At 42.2% G+C, this 25,059-nt stretch overlaps 2 protein-coding genes across 4 annotated transcripts in view; one reads left to right on the forward strand and one right to left on the reverse strand.

Annotated features, from left to right (window-relative positions):
- Positions 1–1,717: 1,717 nt before the first annotated feature.
- LOC135919394 (tRNA modification GTPase GTPBP3, mitochondrial) lies at positions 1,718–14,308 on the reverse strand. The gene is made up of 8 exons (XM_065453193.2): positions 13,897–14,308; positions 12,055–12,190; positions 11,813–11,966; positions 8,155–8,227; positions 7,952–8,095; positions 7,357–7,522; positions 6,504–6,791; positions 1,718–2,876 (listed from the first exon to the last, which is right to left on the reverse strand). The coding sequence occupies exons 1-8, from the start codon at positions 14,168–14,170 to the stop codon at positions 2,645–2,647; spliced, it is 1,467 nt and encodes a 488-aa protein (XP_065309265.2). The 5' UTR covers positions 14,171–14,308; the 3' UTR covers positions 1,718–2,644.
- Positions 14,309–14,497: 189 nt separating this feature from the next.
- The window catches only part of rump (heterogeneous nuclear ribonucleoprotein rumpelstiltskin), a 41,736-nt gene continuing 31,174 nt past the window's right edge, over positions 14,498–25,059 (forward strand). For 2 of the 3 annotated variants that reach the window (XR_010569950.2, XM_065453191.2), the window contains exons 1-5: positions 15,000–15,155; positions 16,348–16,535; positions 21,665–21,725; positions 23,830–23,923; positions 24,257–24,490. Coding sequence is in view for 2 of the 3 variants with exons in the window: in XM_065453191.2 (XP_065309263.1) it covers positions 15,118–15,155; positions 16,348–16,535; positions 21,665–21,725; positions 23,830–23,923; positions 24,257–24,490 (615 nt within the window). In the remaining variant the exon portion in view is untranslated. Of the gene's footprint in view, positions 14,670–14,999; positions 15,156–16,347; positions 16,536–21,664; positions 21,726–23,829; positions 23,924–24,256; positions 24,491–25,059 lie in introns of those variants that run through there. The other variant, XM_065453192.2, reaches the window with a different exon arrangement.

A 25,059-nucleotide genomic window follows, 5' to 3' on the forward strand; every position in this document is an offset into this window, starting at 1 on the left:
CCACCCATCTCTGTAGGCTGGAGGAAGTGTTACAATGCCTAACTGCCGCCGGCCTTCAGCTCAACCTGAAGAAATGCCACTTTGGTGCAAGTCAGCTCACCATCCTTGGCCATCTAGTATCTAAACACGGTATTCTTCCTGACGCCACCAAGCTCCATGCAGTTGCTGATTTTCCCAAACCTGCTTCCGTAAGAGAACTTCGCAGCTTCCTTGGCCTGTGTTCTTACTTTCGCCGCTTCATTCGGAATTTTGCATCCATCACCGCTCCCTTGAATCAGCTTCTACGGAGCGACTTGAACGACTACGCCTGGTCGTCCGCTTGTGACGATGCCTTCCAAGAGTTGCGTCATCTACTGACCTCGCCGCCTATACTGCGTCACTTCAACCCGACAGCTCCGACTGAAGTGCACACCGACGCCAGCGGTGTTGAACTCAGCGTTGCGCTCGTGCAGCGCAAATCTGTATTCGACGAGTACATCGTTGCATACGCAAGCTGCACCTTCACCAAAGCTGAGAAGAATTATTCCGTTACGGAGAAGGAATGTTTGGCCATAATCTGGGCACTTGGTAAATTTCGACCCTACCTCTATGGCCATCCCTTCGACGTATTACTGACCACCACGCACTTTGTTGGCTGTCCACGTTGAAGGAACCCTCAGGTCGATTAGCTCGCTGGGCTTTGCGGTTGCAAGATTTCAACGTGCGCGTTGTCTACAGGTCTGGCCGGCACACCGATGCCGACGCGCTTTCCCATTCGCCTGTGTCAACTGAAAGCGATGCCTGCCTCTCTGCCGTTGACCCAGTACTTTCGTTCTCAGCAGGCTGTGACATGGCTTCGGAGCAACGCAAGGATGCCTGGGTTAGTACTCTTATCCGCTTCCTTTCAAACCCTTGACTGTTCCTTCACCCTCTCGAGCTTTGCGCCGCCAAGCATCTCACTTGCTCACTCTGGTTAGATGAAGCTGGCTCACTCGACATTCATTGCATCTTCAACATCCAGCACACCATAGCCTTTGGCTATGGTGTACTCATTGTCAAAGTATATAGCTTCCGGCATTGAGCTCTCCTAGGAATCAAGCTGGTCTGAACTTCCGAAGGCAAATAATTCAAACATGAGTGATAAAGTAGACAGCTGACCCTGTTCAGCTGGTTGTGCAAGCGTCGTCTTGCTCATCTTTGATGAAAGTGCATTCACGAAACTGGCAAAACTATAAAGAACTGCATAAGAGCGAGAGGCCCAGAGCACTGGTGAGCCCTGGGCACTTCTTTCTCTTCCTGTCAGAGCATTGAATGAACTCGCATTAAATGTACTTAAATAACGGTGCCTTTTATATGCGTCATCAAACCTTCCAGATGTGTTCACAGTGACCAGGTAAAAGCCAGAACATGCCACACTTCTATAATACCTACAACACCTATATGTGCACCTACAAACTACGACTGGCCTGTCTTTCTGGAAATACAACATTCCAGACTCGTACGTCTTCAGATTACACTAGCGTGTTTTCACGTGACAGCAGAAACATGCCACACAGTGGAATCAAATTGAACTCTCGTGGCGATTCAGTAAATGTTGAGGCTTTATTGCTTTTAATGTGCCAACATGTTTTTTCTAATAGTAGATAGTAACATAAATTTTGCACATGTTGTGTCTGCCGGACTTTTTAATATGTGTACACAATAATTCCTTGAGGAGAAGTTTAATGTGTAGCTGCAGCTTAATGCACAAGTGGTCTTGCATTGCACCCAAATTGAAATGAGGCCACTGCAGGCAGATATCCAACTTGTGCACTTGTGCTTGGCAGCAGGATGCCATAGTTCCTGGGCCGCTGTAGTGCGCATAAACGTCTCTGGACATGTAGCTTTTAAAAAGAGACATCTTGTCTCAAGCACTGACCCACAATGAGGAACTCAACAGACGATCACAAGAGATGGAAGATTGATTTTTATGGGATAATTTTGGCAGCAAAGATTCCTAATGTGAACAAAGAAAAGCAAGAAGAGCTCAGATAACAGGAATGTGTGAATGCATGGCCAAAGCATAACTGAAGGTACATTGCGCCCCATCAGCCAGTCACCGCCAAAGACAGGCGCACACGTCCGGTGTGCCCCCAAGGTGCAAGGATGCTTACCTTACTGTGATTGTTTAGCCTTTTCCTTTTCTTTTTGTTTTCTCATTTTCAAATCAAGGAAAATAAAACAGATGCAAAACTATCTCAGTACGGCAAGCATCATCGCACAGTGTGGCCAGACCAAATTGTCCGCACCTGTATGTAGTGATGAGTGGCTGAGAGAGTGCACTGTATCTTGACTTACGCTTCGGGCATGCATTCGTGCATTCCTGTTAACGTATCTGAGCTCTGTACAATATTACTGTATGCAATGTAATATAGCACAATCTAACAGCTACAGACTGCTATAGTTCCCAAAAGTTAACTCAGTATTAAAATTAAATATGACCAAATGTTTCAAAGGAATACACAGTCAAAGATGCCATAGTGGGAAGGCTCCAGAATAATTTCAACCACCTCAGGTTCTTTAACATGCACCTAAAGCATCGTACACAACCTTCTTTTTGTATATATACTCAATTTATTGTCCTCCTCCTGTTTGCCACAGCTTGTGAACACGCCACCATACAAAGTTACTTTCCTATGCAGAAATCTCTGAATATAACATCAAGTATTTCCTCTGTGAAAACCCGGCCCGTTATTCTGCCCAGGTTAGAAAGTGCAATCCTCAAGTGCTCGGCACCTATGACAGAGTCGTGTCGCACCTCTGTGCTGAACAGTTTCAGATGCTTCAAGCACTGGTCCAGATGCCTTCTGTGTCTCTCCCGAGTCAAAGTGGGGCTCAAGTCTGCTGGCTTGCCACATCTGTAACACAGGGCACAGAGAGAGAAACTGTTTAAATAGCAAATATTGGGTTTGAGGCTCACACAACTAAGAGACACCTTCACTACACATTCTTCCCTGTGTCCTGTCCACTAATGCCGAATTGCCGAGTCGTGTGGCACCTTGTTTCTGAGCAAGTAAACTTACTAACACACTGTGCCTATGCCTAGTGCATCGCGAGCCTCCATTCGTACCATTACAATGCTGTGTGCAACATCGAGGAAGGAGAGCATGAGCTTTGTGCTGAAAACGACAATGTTAAGGTCTTGCCTGTTCTGCCCTTGTCTTGGAAATAATCTAAATAGATTTACGTGTTTGCTTATTCCTTGTGCCACATTGAGGTACTGGGTAAATCTGATGCAACACAGAGCTCCAAAGTGAACGTAGCCTGGCCACCAGCAACATGCTGACTGATGGAGACGCTGCAGCAAAAGCGACCACAATGCCGACAGTACTCTTGTCTCAACCTCGCAACTGTGGAATGTTTTCAGGTACTGATACCTTGACATCAAAGATTGCTCCAGATAAACAAGTGCATCAGCACACACAATAGGTGGGGCCAGACCTTTATGTTGACCAACGTGATTTTCTACTTGAAAGGCATGGTGTAGGTGTGGTTTGAGATCCACAAAGCGGAGCTGACAAGTTGGGAGCAATGCAGGCAAAAGCTCCGCAACCTTTTGGGGAAGACTGTTGGGGCTATAACGAGCTGCGAAGAAATATGTTTCTAATCAGCTAATCGAAACTATAACACTCTGAAACTTCCAAAATGATATACTTATCTTCGCCTGCTTCAGATGCTAAGAACAGTATGAGATAGCAAATGCTACAAGCACACATAAAAGCTCTGCCCTTATGTGTATGACATCATTACTACATCTAGGAGACTGCCATGCAGATGTTTTGCTGATGGTTCACTGTTTTCAGACTACTTGAAATTAACAAAATGCACTCAGACCTCAATATAACAAACACATACATAATATATTATAGGATATGACAAAGTAAATATAAAATCTGGTTGGATATGCTCTATATCAGCTAGTTCTTTACGGCTGTAACGAAACTGAATATGCAATATCTGTAGGCGTACAAATTGAATATTACACACTAACTATTCATATTTGAAATCTAACTATTCAGTATTTTCGAATATCGAAACTAACCATATATTTCACAACATCTGACTGTTGAAGTCAGGTTACTGTTCGTCTGCTAAGCAAAGTATCACAAATTATCGGAAGTGAAATAATGACAAAAGTTTTCAAAGCAATGCAGAAACAAAATGGGTAATGAAGCTTTGTTTTTGGTTTGGCAGTAGAGGCCTACATGACAACCAGTGAGTTTTGCTTGTAGTCTGTAATTTACCCCCGTATGCAGAAATGCAACTTAATTCGAAGCACATGCTTGACTTGATTTAGATGACGCCTGGCGTTAACGTGCCCAAAGACGCTCACTGCGTTTTTTTCGGCGCGTTCCCGATAGGCGTCACTCGGATCAAGTCAAGCATGGGCTTCAACTTAAGTTGCATTTCTGAATACGGGGGTTAGTGTTTCTTGTAGTCTAGTCATGTCGCAGTTTTATCTTTTGCGCTACCAATCATGTTTTTCTTGCAATGTGCCCTGTTACATGTGTCTATGGCACACAAGTACTTCAGCAGCTTTTTCTTTTTTCTTTTTCCACAACTTTTTACCTATTTTCAACAACCATTTATTTAGTGTTTTTGGAAAGGTAGTCATACAGCAGCCATTTACATTCTTGGAGAGCTTGTTTGCAACAAGGCTCTGAAGATGTTGAGTAGATATTAGTGCATTTATTTTAATGACAATTAGGGATATTGCGTTTAAAGATGATCCTAATTGTACGTGATAGATGGTTGTCCCTATTTTAACTAGTCAGCAGTACAGGGGTGGTACCTAATTACAGCGAAGTATATATTCCCACTGCAAATATATGCATCTGTGTTTGGCTATTTAGTATTCAATTCAATATTTGATACTCACGATTCATATTCGATACATATTCGAAAAGGTTGATATTCGCCCACCTCTGAAGATTTGATGTAAAACAAATTGCAGTGAAGCAAATATTTGTTTACTCACGGATCAAAATAAGTACTCCAATAAAAGGAACCCAGAATCCTAAGCAAGATAAACTTGCAAATGCCACTTTGCAAAGCAAGCACCAAATGAAGTTACTTTCATGTGAGGTACAAATGCGTTATAATATGGTTCTAATGCATTCAAAGAAAAATGACCTGGTGGACAGAAGGGAGGGTGTTTAAAGAAATAAAATAAACATGCTGCTTCTGCTGAATGCTGGCAATGACAAGGCATAGTTCAGTGCTACAGATTGCATGGAATTCTAGCAAGTGATGCTGTAGGACTAAAGAATATGATTTCCAGTAATTTGAGAGTGCAATTATACATCATCATTAGCATGATAAGCCACAAGCAGCTTATCTTTTTAGACACCTCATCACAAAAATAGCCAATATTGATGCATGGTAACTGCATGTGGGCAGCGGTGTTGGCAAAAATTCTATCTCAGGAATGGGAGCGACATGTGAGCAATGTTCAGGTCCGGTGAGAAGGGGTAAGACAAAATAATCAAGAGGTAAAAGCTGTGCTTTTTATAGGCTACTTTAGTTTTGAGCGACAAACGCTGCCAGTCTGGAAATGCTTAGATAATATACTACACCTAATGAGAACTTTCTGTAGCAGTGCATGCACTCGCGCATGCAGGGCTTCGGCTTTTGTGTTACTATGCCGAGTAGCGCTGACGTTTCGCTGGTGCTTTACAGGACCAGGAGAACCAGACACGGACACCAGAAAGCGAAAACCAGCAACAGCAAGTAACGGAAATCTTTTTTTCTAACCGAGTTTTTTTTATTATCAAATAAATCGAACAAATTGTTGTGCACTACATAGCTTCCAGTTGCTTGCATTCGCGGACTACATGCTGATGTGCAGTAATAAAGTATGTGCTTCGGCTCAGTAGCTTTGGCTGTCCTGCCACAGACAGTTGTCGCCGGGTGTAACTCAAAACGTTTTCATGCTGTGGCACATAATGATGAAATATTTCTTTTTATTTCTGCAATAGTTGACATGTCTGTTCAACTTTTCTTTTTTTTTGCATTATGATTTGCTGAAGCACCATGTATTAAGCAGTAACGGCAGAAATTTTTGGAACACCTTTAGTCAGCATAGCTACTATTTGATTACTTGTCCCTCCCCTTTCATCATTGGTGCCATGCTTATCTTGGTTCCGTACAGCATTCACAATGTCCAGCCAAGCATAAACAAACATGCCATGCCTCTCTTTCTTACAAGTCAACATCTTGCAAATGTCATTTGCTCTAACAGTCAAATGATCCTAATAATGGTGATAGCACTCAATGCAACACTATAAAAAGGCCAAGGTATCAGCATGGACTAGAACATCAAAAGTGGCAAACTGATCTTGTGGAATATTCTAATGGTCCTACAAGCACTGGCCCAGTAGTACATATATTGTTGATAACACTTCCCAAAGCCTCAGCCTGATAAATCTGCACACACCACCTTAGCATTATGTCCCTAATAACAATAAGAAAAAATCTAAGCTCACAAGTCTTCAAGATGTCCCCCAAGAATCTTCACTAGGTCACTTATGCCTTGCTGTGTTGTGCACGAAGTGAAGCAGTTGTCAACGCACATGCTCTTAGCATGCTGCTCAACTGCGACCTGCTCATCCTCAGACAAAAGATCCAGCTTGTTGAAGATGATGAGGCGGTGCTGAGCACATGACTCTACACCTAGTTCCTTCAGGTGGTCGTCAATGAAATCAGTTGTGGGCTTGAGTTGAAGCAATTCCCTCGCTTCCACCACTATGAGTGCCAGGTCCGCATTAGCTGCCCTGAAATCAATGTTACACTGCACTGTAATCACGGGCTCTAAATTATGGCACATTCAGGGCGATGCAGAGAGTTTATATTGAAGGGATACTATTTGCTCCAAATATTTCCTGCCACCACTCTATTCGAAGTTTAGATCATAAATGGTAAAATGAATCTAAAGCAGTTCACCATAAATTTTGTTTCCGAAAGAGCTGTATATTTCTATTGCAAGATTCCTAGTGAAACTTTGCATTCAATGTCTATTTGAAGTGTATGATGAAGCAACTATATGGGTTCAACAGACATGGAAGCCCAGGGAAAAATCAGAGAATTCTCTTTTTTCTGATCTTTCAAGCTTTTCTTAATTGGCTTCAATGGTTGTTAATGTTATCTTATGTTATAATGTGACAACAGTTGGCAAATCTTAACATTTACTTCTACATTTAAGCCGTGGACATTTATTTTTTTTTTTTTGCCACTAAGCCAGGTAGACCATCACTGAACAAAATAAGCAAATGCACACATAACTGAACCTAGCTAAAGAGCTCTCAAACATAACAGCAAGAGATTGTTAGCTGTTCATACCAGTGTTGGGCACGCAGAATTCCTTCACATTCAACAGGGTCATTACTGTGGCGAAGGCCTGCAGTGTCGGAGAATACAGCAGGGTAACCACCAATTTCCAGTGTGCTCTCAATTACATCTCTGGTTGTTCCTGCAATGGGTGATACTATGGCTGCATCCCTCTGACCTGTTCGTTGAAAAAAACAAAATCTTTTCTGTGTTTAGACATATTTCACAAGCAAACAATAAGTAAACAATAAACAATAAGCTTCAGCATGTTTTTTTATTTAATATCTTTCCCTCCAGTACGAGGTCAAATAGGTGAACGCACATGCACAGTGGTCACAATCTCGGCCGTCCTTGAAATAACAGTTGCGTGAACAAAAGTAACTGAAACCTTCATTAAATTTTGTACAAGAACAGAATATGGATGGCATAATGAGGTCCATTTCGTAGCTTCCACATCATCCCAGTGTTTGATCAAGCCCATTAATGGCTGTCACAATGAGAGGCTGCTGTCTACAATTTATGGGTCTGATAATCTAGCAGTGAAAATATGCGCACTGTGGTAGAACAAGCCATAACTGTGCTTTATGTGAGACTTTGCTCCACTCACATAAGGCGTTGAACAGGCTGCTCTTCCCAACATTGGTCCGGCCAATAATGGCAACCTTTACACCATCTCGTAGTCTTTCACCACGCCGCCCGTCCAGCAGATGAATCTGGATTTCTGTAGCCAGTTTCTCCGCCTGTGCTGCGGCTGGAATGACCATGATTTAGAAATAAATCCCTGTAGGTAGTCAGCTGTGCATAATATACCAGAATCCAGTATGGTCTCTTCGATTCCCTGGTCCTCACTGAAGTCAATAAAGGCTTCAACATTTGCGAGGCACTGAAAGACATAAAAGGCACAGAAATTACGATGGGTGACCATTATCCAGGAATCAACATTAATAAGTGCTTGCAAGACTCTGACAAAAAGTTTTGGAATGTCCCTCCAGTGAGAGGGTACCACCGCAAATTTTTCTTTTTAGTATTTCAATGTTATTTATTTCATTAGTATGGTACATAGGCACAGGGAAATATAAATACACAATCGGAGGTCTCGAAGTAACAATTGTCGGGAGGGCCTCCTAACAGGAAATAAATGGCCTTTAGTGCAACTGCTGCAAGCAGTAGCAGCTAACATATCATACAAAGCACATGCTCTTTACCAACAATGGGGAGGGGGGGGACATGCCGAAAACAAAATTGAGTGGTAGAATGTGGAACAAGCAATGTACAGAAGTATAATTTACAGCAACAAAAGAAAAATCAACGATATAATGCATATATACTTATGAATATTTATTATACTATTTAAGCAATACTATAAGTTAGGTATTCTGTCAATATATTATTCCTTAGGTTTACCCTTGAAGAATTGAAATGGGGATGCCTTGTTATCAGATGGGATTGCATTCCACAGTGATATACCTAAAAACATGACACTAAATTTCCTATAACCAGTTGGAATTTTAGGAAGGAGTAGATAACGATGTGCTCAAAACCATGTTATTAATATTAACGATACTAGTGCTAGTAAAACCTTAAATACTTAGTCTTTATGAGACAAAACATAATTAGTAACAGCCTGTTATTGAATAACATGCACATAGGTAGAAGGTTTAGGGGAAAAAAATGGGAGCAGATCAAGATTAAAGCGGGTGAAATGTCATCAGTCATAGCGCCTGCTTTTGTAAGACTTCTAGCTATTTTAGATGTGTGAAGTATGCATTACCCTATGATGAAAGGCAGTAGGAAAGATAACTGTGTATATACATGTAATACAGAGACAAGAGCATGCTTGATGGAGAAAACGGGCATGTTATCACAGTAATGTGAATACCTAAGGAAATATCTTGAATGAGGGATTAGGCATGGCAGTGGAATTTTCGGTGCTCATCTAAAATAACACCTAGAAATTTTGTTGATTTAGATTTTTTTAATTATGTGATTGTTAAGTGACACCACCAAGCAATGTATGAATGATGTTTGCAGAGAATACCATAAATGTTGTCTTTGATGGATTAATGTGTAACATGTTTTTCATACACCACAAATGAACATTATCAAAATCATTGTTAAGTTGTTTTCAGCACGAAATAATTTGTGTCGAATGTGAAACTAGTGGTGTTATCAGTGGGCAAGCATTAGTATTTGTGGCATGTCAATAATGAATAATAGAAATAACAATGGCCCTAGTTTTGATCTGTGATTAATAATTTTCGGTGAAGGGAAGAAACCATTCACTTGGTCTATTTCTGGTCAGTCTGTTAGGTACTCACAAATTAACTGCAAAGATGGGCCAGGAATGGCATCATATTCTACTTTGTGTAGATGAATGAAGTGGTTAATTGTATCAATGCCTTAGTAAAATCAATAAAGAGAGGGCAGACTAATAGGCCTTCATGTATGGCTAATTTAACTTTGTCAGTAAATGTAACGAGTGCAAGTTCTGTTGACAAACCCTCTCTAAAAACCAAATTGATCAGGAAGATAAAAGCTTAAATTTGGATAAGCAAGCAGTTAACCACCTATATTCTCAATTTTTTATGACTTTCTTAAAGAAATCCAAAATCTAAATAAGATGATAATTATTCATGAACTCACAATCACCTTTCTTAATGATTGGGATCACTTTGCCTGCTTTGAGGCGAGAGACACACCATCCTTAAATAATTTTACTATATCTGCTAATATTGGTGAAATTTCTTGAGACACAAGCTTGACGTTCGATGAGTGGATCAGATTGAGGTCAGGACTAGTCGTTTTAAGAGATGTTATGATACTACACACTTCTTGTGATGTTGTAAGGTACAAATAAGATAAATGGTTGCTACTTGGTACTAGGTAAAGTTGATTAACGCTGTACATCACCTACAGCACCGAAATGGTTACTGAAAATGTTAGCTGTATCTTTAGGGTCGGTGAAATTAATTGAATTGTAAGTGACCTTACTATATGCAATTTTCAGCCCCTACTATTAGTCTTTAGAAATTATCTAATATCTAATTGTTTGTTTCACCTGGTGTCATTTTCATTTCGCCTGATTTTGTTCTCATACATTTAGCCTCATTTAGAGTGACTGCAAGAACATTTGAGTATGTTTTCAATCGTGACCGCAATGCGTTATTGAATGGCTGTGCTTTCAGCTCGTTATGAAGATAATATTTCTTTTACTATAGACCGCATTAAACAGTTACTGATGCAACACTTCTTGGTGAACTAAACCATTGCATCACAGTAGTGTTACATGTGCAAAAGTTTGTGCACTCTGGTATCTTCGCAGAGAAAGATTCAAAAGCTTTTTCTACAGATTGTTCCTGAAGTACATCAACCCAGTCAATCACACGAATCATGTGAATAAACTTGTTTGAATCAATGGATGACCTAATGTTTTTTCTAGGCAGACAAGATGTTACGGAACGTGTGCGAGAAAATATAGGATAATAGTTGGTTAATCACAGCCCACAACTCCAGCCATGGTATTACCAGTAGGCAAGCTGGACAGGATGTGGTTTATTAAAGTGTTAGATCTGCTTAGTTCACATCGTGTTGGATTATGAATTGGTGAGAAAAATTTCAGCTAAGAAAAGTGCACATGTACTCAAGGCAATACTGACTGTCAGGGTCGATAATGTTGATGTCACTATATTTATTTATTTATTTATTTATTTATTATTTATTTAGCATTTTCCTACAGGCCTCGTATGAGGTATTGGATAAGGGGAGTGTCACAGTAAGGACTAAATGGGTATATAACAAAACATGATATACATACATAATGCTTACATGAAATTTTATATAAAGATTAGAACACTGCAGAAAAATGATAAAAGGCAATAGTGTACATATTAGAGAATATTCCTGTTTTCATCAATCAGCATGTTCAATAAACACTCAATTTCCCTGCAAAACTCAATGTAAGAAGAAGGTGAGCAACATATGAAGCAATTATAATGTTACAATTGTTCAATTTATCTCATACAAGAATTTTTTTTCATAGTTCTTTTGGAGTTCAAATTGTGTTACCAGCCACAAACTACATCTTAAACTCCAAATTGTATGTGTGTAATTGAATTTACAATTAAGCTCAAGGTCGAATGCTGCCCTTCCCCGTGTCAGGAGCTCTTTTTTTTAAGGGGGGGGGGGTGGCATTTCTAGAATTCATGGCAAGGGCAAGAGAGAACAATTTATTTACAGAATGGCAGAGAGGTCGGCCTGTGCTATAGCTTGCTCTGGCATTGCATGGTATTGTATTGCATGGTGAAGGATTTTATGGTATTGCATGCATAGTCAGAGACTGTGCACCTACATGAGCCTCTGCTCAAAAGCAGTAGTAACAGTGACACTTTACGCCCACACACAACAGTACAAAGAGGACATGCTCTCACACCTCAATGAAAAGGTTTGTATGAGGCAATGAAACATATACCATTTTGAGATCATGTGTCCACTGCTTGTATAGCTTGCTAAGGCTACCTTCCATCTGTGCCAATGCCTGCACCCTCTGGGCTTCTGTCTCGGCCTTTAGCAAATCAGCCAAACCTTCAACTTCTGCTAGGTCCATTTTGCCGTTCATGAAAGCTCTGAAAATAAAGATGATGATATTAAGAAGTGCACAGAGTTCTCTCTGTCTCTTAATTTTAAGCATAGTGTTGTGTTAATTTGTACCACCTCTTTGTGAACTCGCCTGGCTCTGCATGTCTTACGCCTTCAATGTGCGACAAGGCACCCAATACTGCGTTGACAACTCCAACACCTCCATGGACGTGTAGCTCACAACAGTCTTCACCAGTGTAACTGTGAGGTGCTGTACCGAAACATGAAATAGTTAACTGCATGGTACATGCCAGGCAGGCAGACTTATGCATACCTTAAATACTTCTGTGAGTATTTTGGCATTCGACAAATATTTTTGCAAGGCAGTATTTACTACTGTAACTTAAATACCTTCTGGTGGTATTTTATACTCTTAATATATTTTCCAAGGTATGCCAACCAAGGTTAACTGGCTGCAGGCGGAGGGACACTGCAGGTGCACTAAGTACTTGACCCATTAGGTGTACTGGCATTTTACAGATCATTATTATGATAGCCATCAACACGACAAGCTCCTGACCACTGCAATACTGTCTGTCAAAAAATTAGCGCATGAAAATTAGGCAAGCCGTTGATGTATTACTTCAAGCTAGTGAGTCCCACTGGATAGAAGCAACACGGTCTAGCACAATAACTTTTTTTTTCCTTCCACAACTTGGCACTGAACAACAGTGAAAAGGCAGCTGTGCAAGAACCACGCTGCTACATTGGATATGATAGTGAGGATCAAGATGTAACATTAGTACTTAAAGGAACCTCTGCCTTTCAGAGCTTTTCCCGCAGCTGAGTGCATTCAAAAAGCAGCTTTTCGGCTTCAACAATGATATCTCCAAAAGACAAGGGGCAGGCTGCTTAACACTTTTTTTTAAAGCAGCTCTTTCAGAGGGCAAACAGCAATATTGGGTAATTTGGCCCCTTGCTTTGTTTCAGAGTAAAGCACTTCAGTGACACAGAACTACAGCTTCTTCGGAGGGCAAACAACAGTTTTGGGTAATTCAGCCCCTTACAGAGCAAAGAACTTATGCAGAACCATGTCTCCTTTGTTTAAAAGTCTCATATGTAGAAAATATCTTGAAGGTAACTAAATACTTTTCTCCACTCATATACTTTTGAAATTTGGGTATTTCCTGCTCTACGGAGTAAATTTATTGCCTATTATTACATAGCCTTATTTTAGATACTACATTTGAGTACATTGTATTTCAACCTCCAACATTTGGCAAGCTTGCTTTCTGGGCAACTTGAGTTGAAACTCTAAGCAGTATAAAGCAGTCCAGAAGATGATACGTACACAAGGGACAGAGAAACTGACTTTCCAATTTATACATAATTTTTATGTTCTGTGGCATAAAAGAAAAGTTTGGGGGCACAAATGGAGATGAAGCACCAGCATCACCTCCAAAATTTACCTCTGGTTGGTTTCTCTTTACATATATATATATATATATATATATATATATATATATATATATCCCGCAATCTCACTTAGATTCAGTCGTATCGGTGGATTTTGCATGACATCACTATAATGAAACTCAATACCCACAGTCTTATTAAATGTACGAACTGTTTATATATATATGCATATATGTACGATTTAAATGTAACTGAGCGAGACATACCAGGAGACCAATTGACTTGACTATTCCTTTCTTTTCTGCCACTCGTATGAAGCCAACAGACAATAGATTCAAGCAAAGTATAGGTGAAATTACCCGTTTCCTTTTTTTTCTCTTTCACTTTTATTTTTCTTGTTATTTTTACGCACCTATTAAAAACTGTTAATTTCCTCTATGCTTTCCTTGGCTTCAATGTCTGTTGACCTTAACTGTATTTGAGCACTTTATAGTTCAAGGGCGGTACTGTTTATTAACTAAAGGTTACGCCCGGTAGAATCTGCTTGCAAGTAATTCGCACATGGAAACCACAGCACAATAGCAGTGTCGAGATGAACGCCCGAGCAAGGGTGCACGAGTCTCCGCAAAAGAGCTTTTCGCGGTATCGGTTGCTTCAGGTTTGCGATGCGACGAAGCACAGCTGCGGCGTGCGGACCAGAGACCCTGACTGTAGCTAATGCACTCCGTATTGAACCAGACGAAAGCGCGAAAATAGTTGACGTCGAGCTCCTTCTAAAGAACGGTGAAAATTTACGAGCGTGGAAGCATGTCTTTATCGCAAAGAGCGCGCACATGTTTCTTTCCCTCTTTTTTCTGCTGTGATGCTCGGCTACACCGAAGAACGAAAAAGACCTTCCACCACAGAACACCTTCGGCGTGGCTTCGGCCGTTGTTGCTAGGTCATAGAGAATAATAGGTTGCAAACGCGGTAGCGTGGGCAGTGTCTAAATGTATTAGGTGCATCATACCTTCTTTATGTTGTACTAAAAATTGCTTTGTATCGAATACTCGGCATTATGTGACCCTACATAAAAAAAATTATCGTTTAAAGGTTTTTTTTATTTATTAGGTGCGCAACTGTGCAGCTGTGTCTTCCAGTTTCCACGGCCTCCACCGTCAGCTGCGACATTTGTAGTTTGGCGAAATCGGCTGCGTCGGATCGCATTGCTATTCGTCTTGGTCTTTCTGATCCTTCGCACTGCGCTGCAGTATTTAATACTTGGTGTTCTTAGGAGTCTATATTACCGTCACGTACAGCATGAATCAGAACGGCTCTGGTGAAAATGGCAAGGGGTAAGTATGCCTACGTTCGATTTGTACTGCGCGCCACTGTTTGAGCAGAATCGGTAGCACCCGATTCGATTTTCACTTGTTTGTCGCAAATTCGTCGGTTTTTGCTTGATAAAGGTTGTTTGTGAACGCGTACGACTCGTTATGTTAGCGCAATGCTATGTTTAATTGAGCTATATACCGAACTCTTTATTTCGAGACTCGAGACCGTAGTTCTGGAGCGTGTGCTTTTGATGTAGCGGGTTGTTACATCTATGCGGCTAAAATTGTGGCACTCAAGTGATTGAAAGAGCACTTTCAGCTCCTTTTTGCGTGATTCGTTTTTATTTAATCCAATTTTTAATTTTCACGCTTATGAAGCGATCTTCGTTCTGTGGTCTTGGCGCTTCGACTTAACGCGCGGCGCCTCGTGCGCACGCGCAGTTCTTTTTATCGTTAGTCCTACGTGTTCATGCCGGCTCCCAGCGAAGCTGCGTCGAAAATGAACCGGTATTTATTGAATATGTGACAGTTTTCTTGTTGCAATATTTCACGTGATCAAATGTACTAAGCTTGTTGGATAGCTTCACGTTTTTGTTGTGTATTTAGGTCTGTTCGAATTTTCTCTTTGTTGCTTCGGACCGGTTCTGCCGGCGGTCGTAAAGGTTTCCCTGTGAACAATGGAAAAACGTGGCGCCATTTTAACGCCATCTGCGCCCGCTGGAACCCTGCTGTTCATCTTGCGCTGAGGTCGCGATCATCAAAATATGAGCTTTTAAATAATTGGCCAGTCGCAGCGCGCACACGTAACGACGCTGACGTGTCGCATCTGAGAAGTTTGTAAGGCTTGTAGAAGCTTTTGAAATGTGTCTTGGGAGCTTTTGAAAACGGTTGAAGGGCGTTTTTGCACACCCCTTATCCGCATAAATCTGTAAGGAGGTGAATTCGGTTACTTTTTATGGTAAAGAGTCGTCAAAAAATAAAATGTGGTAATATGTAGTTTTTGTTCAGTACAAACTGCATGATTAGGCATTGCCGGTAGTTCGGTATCGTATCGATGACGCCTTAAGTGCAACGATGGTTGCCATGCGCAGATTATAGCAAACAGGAAAGCTTGCGTTACATTGCTCGTTTTATGCAGTTCCACGTGCCGTAAAAGTAGACACTTGAGCATTCAAGGTCGCGTCCACCCGGGGTCTCGATTTCGCCATCGAGACGCTGCGTGCTGCCGTCCTTACATTCAATAAATGTAGTAAGCTCAGATTACGTATTTAACACAGGAACGTTGGCATTTCTGTGATAGCGTTAGAAAACAAGGCACAAGTCAATAATCCGTGCATGTTAGCGCCTTGACTAGGCTTTAACGGAAAGGTTAAAACGGAGCCACGCTTACGCAGCGTGGTCTTATTTTGTGCCAAAGAACTTGCCTACGCTGTAGTGTAAGCGTGGGACAGCGATTTCCTTTCAGGCCAAAAATCTACACTTTTGCCTTGCTGTCTTGTACTTGTGCAATTGAGCCTTGATCTGTATTTTTCTGCGTGCCATATTCTGTATTTTGTTTGTGGTTCTTGGAAGGTGTAACCTACGCATTCAGCAAACTTGAAAGTGTTAAACATTCATAAACTTAATAAATTGCTGCAACATTCAGTGTTGGTTTCAGGTAGTATTCAGTGATACAGAATTCGTGCCTTCTTTGCAACAGTTTCTACAGGTCTCGGTCACGGTCTCCAGTGGACTATGACAGGGACCGCGATTCAAGCCGCAACCGCAGGAGGTCAGACTCGCGCCCTGATAGACGGTCTCGGGCACCCTCTGACCGGCGTGTGTATGTTGCCAATGTGCCTTTTGATTGCAAGTGGACCGACATCAAGGACCTGTTCCGGGATAAAGGTGTGTGCACAGCACATATCGAGCTGCTCCATTGAACTAGTGTACTTTCGAAATTGCATTAGACTGTAGTTTAGATGCTAAAAAGATGCCCATGAACATGACATGACAAGAACTTAATTGAGGTCCTGAAGAGGTCACGTCTAGGGGGACCCGGGATGAGCCGTTGGTTTTACCCACGACGGGACTGGCAGACCGAGACCCACCGCAACATTGTGGGCCTTCTGGACAGCCTCAAGTTGTTGATGTTCTGGACACTTGAGGGCGGATTTCCAGGAGTCCTTGGTTCGAAGTGGCCTCTAAGGCTGGGCACAGCCAGAGCATGTGTTAAGTTACAACATTCGCATCCGCAATTGCGGCATCCCTGTGAGTTTTCCTGATCGATTAAGTACATTAAGCGAGGAGTAGGGTAAGATCTAGTCTGTAGCATTCTAAGTGTAGAGGCATGTGCCCTGTCAAGCTTGGGGTGTGACAGGGGAAAGGTTCTACAGCTATATAGTAAGTGGTAACGTCATGTTCCACTTAGCTCCATGTGTATGGAGCGGGTCTTTTCCTATATCTATGGGAATTTCTGAGGCCCCAGGTTCGGCTGCATGGTTCGTGAGGTCACGCGCAGACCTGTGGGCAGCCTCATTCGGGTTAATCCTATTGGTCCACTGATATCCCTTAAGTGGACAGGGAACCATGAAATGTGGTGATATCCCTGCTCTTCACTTCTGACAGTGAAGTCCTGATCCCGAAGGATATTACTTGTTTCCGCTACCAGTCCGGACGAGAAGGAGCAGATGGTCAAGCGTGAGCCCCAGTGTATAAAGGCTACGACTATTAATAGCTAAAGCGATAGCAGCCTCCTCCACCACATGGGACATCTTGACCCTTACAGAAGCTGCGTGAATTTTTCCCTCTGGGATCCTTCCCCTGTGGGATACTATGCTGCGTCAACAAAGAGTGCATCTGGTTTGTGTTGGTGTACATTTTGTAGGATTGCCCTTGCACGTGCATTCCTCCGGCCCACGTTATACATGGAATGGATGTTACGGGGTATAGAGTTTGTTACGAAGTGAGACCTGTTATCTTTGCTGAGAGATTTAGTGTGTTAGGTGCTATACCAGGGTTCAGTGCCGGCCTCCTCCAGTATTTTAAGGCCAGGTTTAGTGGCAGAGAGCCGAGTGATTCGGGCTATGCAAAGTGCTTTAATAATCTGATCAGTACTATTGTGAATTCCCAGGGCCATCAGCTTTTCCGTGCTAGCCGACATGTGGCAGAGCAATGGCCCTCTTGAGTCCCATTCGAAGGAGAGAGTCAAGCTTAGCTTTTCTAGCTCATGTCCATTCTGAATAAGGTGCAGGGTAAGATACGCGACTTAGGAAGAACGTCTGAAAGGCCCGTATGGGATTGTCCTCCCTTAATCCTTTCTTTCGGCTAGATACCCGAGCAGTGAGTTTTAGAACACATTGCCTGTCCTGTTAGACAACTTAGGACTTCTCTATTACACCCTTTGGAATTAAGTTAGCCCTAAGACTTTAACAGAATCAACTCTGAAATAGGAAGCGAGTCCAGTGGTGCTAATCCTTTAGTTTTAGCTCACTGTCTCTCTTCCTGTACAGGACGAGAAGAAAGGGGATTAACCTAGGGGCTCGATTTTCTTTAAGAATCGTACCATGAGAAGCCAACAAACAAAGATGCCAAGGACAACATAGGGGAAGCGTGTACTTGCTAATTGAATTTACAAGTACAAGTAATTTCCCCATGTTGTCTTTCCCCTATGGAGTCTGTTTGTTGGCTTCTCATTATATGATTTTCTGTACAGGAGTAGGCCTGACTTTGGGAGAGAGCGTCAACCCTGTGCTAACGAGGAAATCCTCTGTGATGTTAAGTTGCCTGTAAGGTTTCCTCTAATCTGTCTAGCGACCCTCCGGGGACCCTGATAGTGATGTCGTCCGCATAGATGACATGCCTGACATCTGGGATGCCAGCCAACCTCTCAGGGAGCCTGTCCATAGTGATATGAAAGAGCAGGGGGACAGCACCAATCCTTGGGTTTTGCCGAGACTACCTAGAGGGAAAGGCCCTTCGGTAACCGTCCCAACTCTGACGAACACCATGCGTTCACCAAGGAAGGATTTAGTAAAGTTAAAAAGCCATGAAGAGTGCTTTGGGAGGCAAATTAAGGCACCTTCATCATCATCAGCCTGGTTACGCCCACTGCAGGGCAAAGGCCTCTCCCATACTTCTCCAACTACCCCGGTCATGTACTAATTGTGGCCATGTTGTCCCTGCAAATTTCTTCTTCTCATCCGCCCACCTAACTTTCTGCCGCCCTCTGCTACACTTCCCTTGGAATCCAGTCTGAACCTTTAATCACCATCGGTTATCTTCCTTCCTAATTACGTGTCCTGCCCATGCCCATTTCTTTTTCTTGATTTCAACTATGATGTCATTAACTAGCGTTTGTTCCCTCACCCAATCAGCTCTTTTCTTATCCCTTAACGTTACACCTATCATTCTTCTTTCCATAGCTCGTTGCGTCGTCCTCAATTTAAGTAGAACCCTTTTCATAAGCCTCCAGGTTTCTGCCCCGTACGTGAGTACTGGTAAGACACAGCTGTTATAAACTTTTCTCTTGAGGGATAATGGCAACCTGCTGTTCATGATCTGAATGCCTGCCAAACGCACCCCAGCCCATTCTAATTCTTCTGACTATTTCGGTCTCATGATCCGGATCCGCAATCACTACCTGTCCTAAGTAGATGTATTCCCTTACCACTTCCAGTGCCTCACTTCCAGCTGCTCAATAAAAAAAAAAGTTTAAAGCCCCTTTTTATCAGCAATAGCAAGTTGTAAAATTGTAATATTGTCAAAATTTAACCATATCTTGCAAAGCTGAATTTGTAGCCAAGGCATTATGCAGTTCGGAGTTGCTGACAATCGGCAGACAATTATAACTCTATTCGGATCATTAGACCGTGTAGTAGTGATCATTGTTGATTGCAATCAATAAGTCCCACCTGGATCAGCCCTGATTGGAGACGGAAGTGTATGTGTGACAGCGATATAAAACCCTAATTTGTTAATCTAAATTTGCCTAATCACTGAATCTCAAATGTACCATATTTTTAAAAAAATATCGCCTATTGCATGCGACTAACCTACTCATTTAGCTGGAAGAGGCAAACCTTACTTTCATAAGAAATCAAAATGCATAATGAAGTAATTAACATATCAGCATTCAGCTTTTTAATTACTTTAGTGATATCACATAGCACGTCCACTCAGAGCAATTTTGAAACTAACACCAGCTTTGAGTTGAACGCTGTGTATGGAGCGGGTCTTTTCCTAGATCTATGGGAATTTCTGAGGCTCCAGGTTCGGCTACGTGGTTGTTCCGCTTAAATATAAAAAATGTCTTGTGTCCGGTATTTCGGTATTTATTCAAATCTAATGAACACGTTTTTAAAATTTTTCTTTCTCTCTCTAAAGTGGGTCCAAAAATTGCGTGTGTAGGATGCAATGAGTAGGATCCTAAATCTGCATTACCATATCGTCATCGGCATTTCAAAATGGCTGTCTCGTGCACGCTTCGAGCCTAGCTGCTGCAGCTTCCCCCGTGTGCTGTAGTATGTGTGCTTAGGTCAGTCCACCGTCCATCTTCCAGTTTTCTGCGTTTGCTCTATCAGCATGGAAGTGCCAACTGCGAAGACGCACAGAGTTGATCACAACGCCACAATTAAAAGGAAAGTGATCACTTGTGCGGTGATGGACGGAAATCTGGCTTCATCAAGGGCGTTCGCAGTTCCCGAAACTTGCGTGCGGCACTGGCGCAAACAGGAGAGGTGGTGTACTTTAGCGACTGCTGTGTACGGCATGGTCGCGTGGCCCCTATCTTGAAACCGATCTGTAATGAAGACAGTCTAGGCAGCTGTGTTTTCGTCACTTAGTTTGCGTTGAAGCAAAAGGCTGCACAAAGGTCAATTTGCTCGCTCCAGCTACTGCGCTTCCTCATTCCAGTGTTTTGATAGTTTCCGCCGTCATTGAGTGAGACATGTTCACATTTGCTTGTGCACACGTGGTACTATGCTTGTTAATTTACTTAGAAAATCTTTAAGTTTACATGACCAATAAAACTACTATCTTTACTTTTCGTATAGCTGTCTACTAATTTGCTATCGCAATCGATACTTTGCCTTTTGGGTGAAACTTATGTTTTTTTATTGCAACTTTTTGTGCATTGGCAGTAAATAATTCATTTTCCAAATTATAGAAAGTTGTATTACTGTAAAGAATGGGGTGCGCAGCACTGTAAAGGACTTTTCTATTTTAAGTCACGGCAGTCGGGTGCACATTACAATCAATGGTGCGTTAGAATTGAGTAAATACGGTAATATGCCTGTTATAAATTACAGCCCGCACACACATTGAGCAGTGTTTGAGATCGTTTCTGTTGATGCACGCAACCCTCTCTGCTTCTCGGACACCACCTTCAGGCACTCACTGGTTTCTTATCACCTTAGGCAAACAATACATTCCTGCACTTAGTCCCTCTTCATTTGACTTGAATTTGCATCTTCTTCAGCAGCCAAACATTGCACAAATCACCGTCGTGACAGCGTTGACAGGGAATGGCTGCAGAGCTTGGCCCTGTGTGAGAATGTGAACACTGTCAGCTGCTGTCTCCCTCTCAGAGCAGTCTACCTTGTGGTGTCTGTATCCACCCACTGAAACAGTCGCAGGTGAAAAGAAAAAGGTGCAGGGGCAGCAGAATAAGTGAACATCCACACAAAGGTGACGGTGCGAGCCTAATTCCTCACAAGCTCAAGGAGTAAAATTCTGCTACAGAGGACACTGATGAATTTTAGAAATTTTGTTAATTCTAAAAAAAACAAACGACAAAAAATTTTCTATGGTTGAGCTAATTATGTTCACTTTGCAAGTTTGGATTTTGTTTGGAGGAAGGTATTTGTTTTGAATTGCTACATAGACAAGATGCGCATGTTGACTGGGAGTGTTGCTAAGCAGTTCGAATAGTGGACACTGCTATAGCCATTGCTACTAAGTAAGGCACCTTTTCAGAAGAAATTGCTTGAGATGTGGTCACATCTGTGTTTTTTTTTTTTTTTTTTCCTCCCCCCCAGTTGGTGATGTGTCCTACGTAGAGCTGTTTGAAGATGAAAATGGCAAGTTCCGGGGGTGTGGGTGAGTACTCCAGGGCAACCTGTTCCTATGTGCTCATGCTTAGTCATTTTTATCCTCGGAACCTCTACTCGCCTAGATGGCTCAGGAGCTGTTGCATTCTGCTGCTGAGCATATGCAGTAGCGGGGAAACTTATGCAAACTGGTGTCTGTTCATACTTTACAAAAAACAGCGCAAGCAAATATGAGGATCAAGAAATTGAGGCGGGTAGGCTCACACTTAAAAAAAAAAAATTGCTGAGGCGATGGTGCATCAGATTTTGGGAGTGCATGCTCCGCCCAGGCAAAGCGTCGCATAGCAATGGAGGCATGTCTCTTCCTTCTCTCGCCATTCTTTCTGCACATGCCTCTTCCTTCCGCACTTCTTTCTGTGGCCGTACTAGCTACGCATGTGGAGAAATGTAACCTCCGTACACACACAGATGTCACACGGTTTCACTTCGCACTTTTGCGCGCTTGCACTTTGAAAAAAATAAGAAACATCGCGCTTTGGAGGCGCGATGTTTCAAATTATCACTAATTATCACTAATTATGTGGTGCTTCGGTGGTGCGTGGTGGCGGAATCTATGGAAATTGGAACAGCGCGGGCCAAGAGTCAACCGCATTGTTTTCGTGGATAGCTCCGGTGGCAACATCTTATAAACTGGTGGGTGGGCGGAATGGTTAATTTTGGGGCTTTTACTGTAATGACCCTTCAGAATAACTAACAATTTCTGGCAGTCCCCATAATTTGTTATATCGAGATTTGACTGTAGTTCGTGCGGTCACTGTGTCTCCGAGGCACACTGGCGTTTAGGGCACTTAGGCTGCTGTGTGATTATGTTGTGAGAGAACAAATGGTGCCCAAATGTTAACGCCTGCATCATTTCATTTGCCGCAATTTCGGCCGCATCATAGCACGGCAATTCTTTGTGCAGTCATCACTTCGCTAAAGTCATATCTCGCAAATGTTATTTCAAAGCGAGCGCAGCCATCCTCGATGCATGCACCTTAGTGCAACTCTGTTCGCGACAAGTACATGATTTGCGAACGGACGAGCTAATGCACGATGAAATGTTATTCGTGACGAATCACTAACCCCCCCAAAATAATTTGCCGAACGTAAGCTCACTATGCTCTTGTTTGAGCCTGCATGAAGTGTTGTTACTGCGTTCCTGTTTAACTTCCCGCTTGTGCGGGCGTGGCACCATGCTTGTTAATTTACATAGTGAATGTTTATAAGTTTATATGGCCAATAAAACTACTATCCTTATTTTTGTATAGCTGTCTACTAATTTGCTATCACATTCGATACTTGGGCCTTTCGGGCGAAACTGTGACTGTATTTTATTTATCGCAACTTTATTGCACTGGGTTACTAGTAAATCTTTCATTTTCCAAATGAGAGAAAGTTGTATTACTGTAAAAAATGAGGTACGTAACACTGTGAAGGACTTTTCTTTTTTTAGGTCACGGCAAATGGTTGCGTGTTAAAATTGAGAGCACTTCTCTTTTTTTTTTTCTTCTTCTTCTTCTTCTTCCTTTTTTTTTTTGTGTGTGTGCCATGGAAAACGGGTGTGTTAATATCGAGTAAATACGGTATTTTGGAAAGGCCACATGTAATCTGTGGGCAGCCAGAGGGCTTCTACTTTTGCAGCTTTGAGTTAATGGGGGTTTACTGTACATTTGTTGTGTGCATTGCTTGCTCTTTTTCCACCTTGGGTAGCATCAGCAATGCTGTTGCAACTAGCATGACTTTGGTGCAAGCAATTGAGGGCTCATTAAGACCATTAATTAGAAGAAAGCCTCATGCACATATGTGTGCCCTTCCAGGGCTTCTGTGAAATGGGAAGTCATTGTCAGCGCATCCTGCCTGTACTCTTGCACTTTGTCGCTTTTGGCTACTTGAGGCAAGAAACGAGTAACAGTAGGCAAGGCATTTCTATAAGAATTACACTCATTCTGGATAGGCATAGTATAAGCACTGAGAGCTGGACTGCTACTTGTATTTCAGTTGTTTCAGTTGATCATGGGACCGGAGTTTCACTGGTGATAGTAGGCGAACTTTGCCCTGTACTGATGCCATTAGTATTGTGCATGTACTCATGGGTTGCTTTCTTTATGCAGGATTGTGGAACTCAAGGACAAAGCCTCTGTGCCCAAGGCAATTGAGGTGCTTCACAGATATGAAATGAAAGGCCGATTCCTTGTTGTCAAGGAGGTGAGTTCTGAGCACATGAAATGCTTTGTATATAATGTTTCAGTTCGGTCAGCTAGCTCTTGTAAATAATGCTAGGTTAGTGTTTGGCACATCATCTTAAAATGTCAATAAAGAACATCGGACAACATCCTCTGTTTTGCTGAACATGCTAACGTGGAAATGCATTTAGAAATTGGCCCAACTTATTCTAGGCTTTGTCTGAAATGCTATAGGATGCTATATTTGTGACTGTCGGCACTTGACTGTGATCATGGCCACCTACCATGTAGCACTTTTGCTTGTGAGAAATGCTTCCTGCCTTTTTCTAACTGTTACTTGACATCCATAATGCAGGATTTTGACGTGGAGCGTGACCGCTATGGTCGCCCAATTCCTCGGGGACGGTCGGGTGGTGATCGCATGATGGACGACCGTGGCAGCCGCGATGGTGATCGAGATGGCTATGGCCGCGGTGGTGGCGGCGGCGGCGGCGGTGGCGTTGGTTTCAACACATACGGATTGAGCCCTCAGTTCCTTGACTCTCTCGGTATTGTGGGACCCCTCTCAAACAGAGTGTTTGTGGCCAATGTAAGTAGTATACACTGTCTCATTTGCATGTGTAATCAAAAATCAAGCTCTGTGAAGGCTATTGGGAAGATCTGTTGTTGCTTCATCCGTGTTTAAGGGGGGACACCCCACTTAAATTTTCATTTTTTATTTGTGGCCACAATTTGATAAAACTTCCATCACTTATGTATTTTGACATGCTGATTTCAAATATTCAATTGGTTTTCCCATGCAACAAGTACTTCTCAAAATATAAGCAATTCATGCTTTTTTGTATGGACTAATTTGGAGGCAAGTTCTCTCTACAATGCTGGCTGTTAATGAAGGAGACTGGCACATCAAAATGATGTTGAATGATCAGAGGTTGCAGTGCTACAGAATGAATGTTCTAAACTGATTTATGCCGAAGTTACAGCATGTCAAACTTTTGTAAGCAGAAGGAATTAGTGAAACCCTGAAGAAATTGTTACTTTTTCAAAATTTCTGTAATGATATTTGTTTACATTTTAGGCCTACTGCACTCCCAATTTGTCCACCTTTCTGACGAAAAAAGAAATTGCAATAAGATGAGTAAAACCAGAGATATTGTC

Source organism: Dermacentor albipictus, chromosome 1, assembly GCF_038994185.2.
Source record: "Dermacentor albipictus isolate Rhodes 1998 colony chromosome 1, USDA_Dalb.pri_finalv2, whole genome shotgun sequence".
In the NCBI taxonomy this organism is placed as follows: Eukaryota; Metazoa; Arthropoda; class Arachnida; order Ixodida; family Ixodidae; genus Dermacentor; species Dermacentor albipictus.

Coding starts and splice junctions, on each gene's coding strand:
- LOC135919394 (XM_065453193.2), bottom strand. CDS start 14,170: ATGTGCGCGCTCTTTGCGATAAAGACATGCTTCCACGCTCGTAAATTT. Junction 11,967..12,054: donor CCAGGCGAGTTCACAAAGAG/GTGGTACAAATT, acceptor CTTTATTTTCAG/AGCTTTCATGAACGGCAAAA. Junction 7,523..7,951: donor CAGCCTGTTCAACGCCTTAT/GTGAGTGGAGCA, acceptor TTCAACGAACAG/GTCAGAGGGATGCAGCCATA.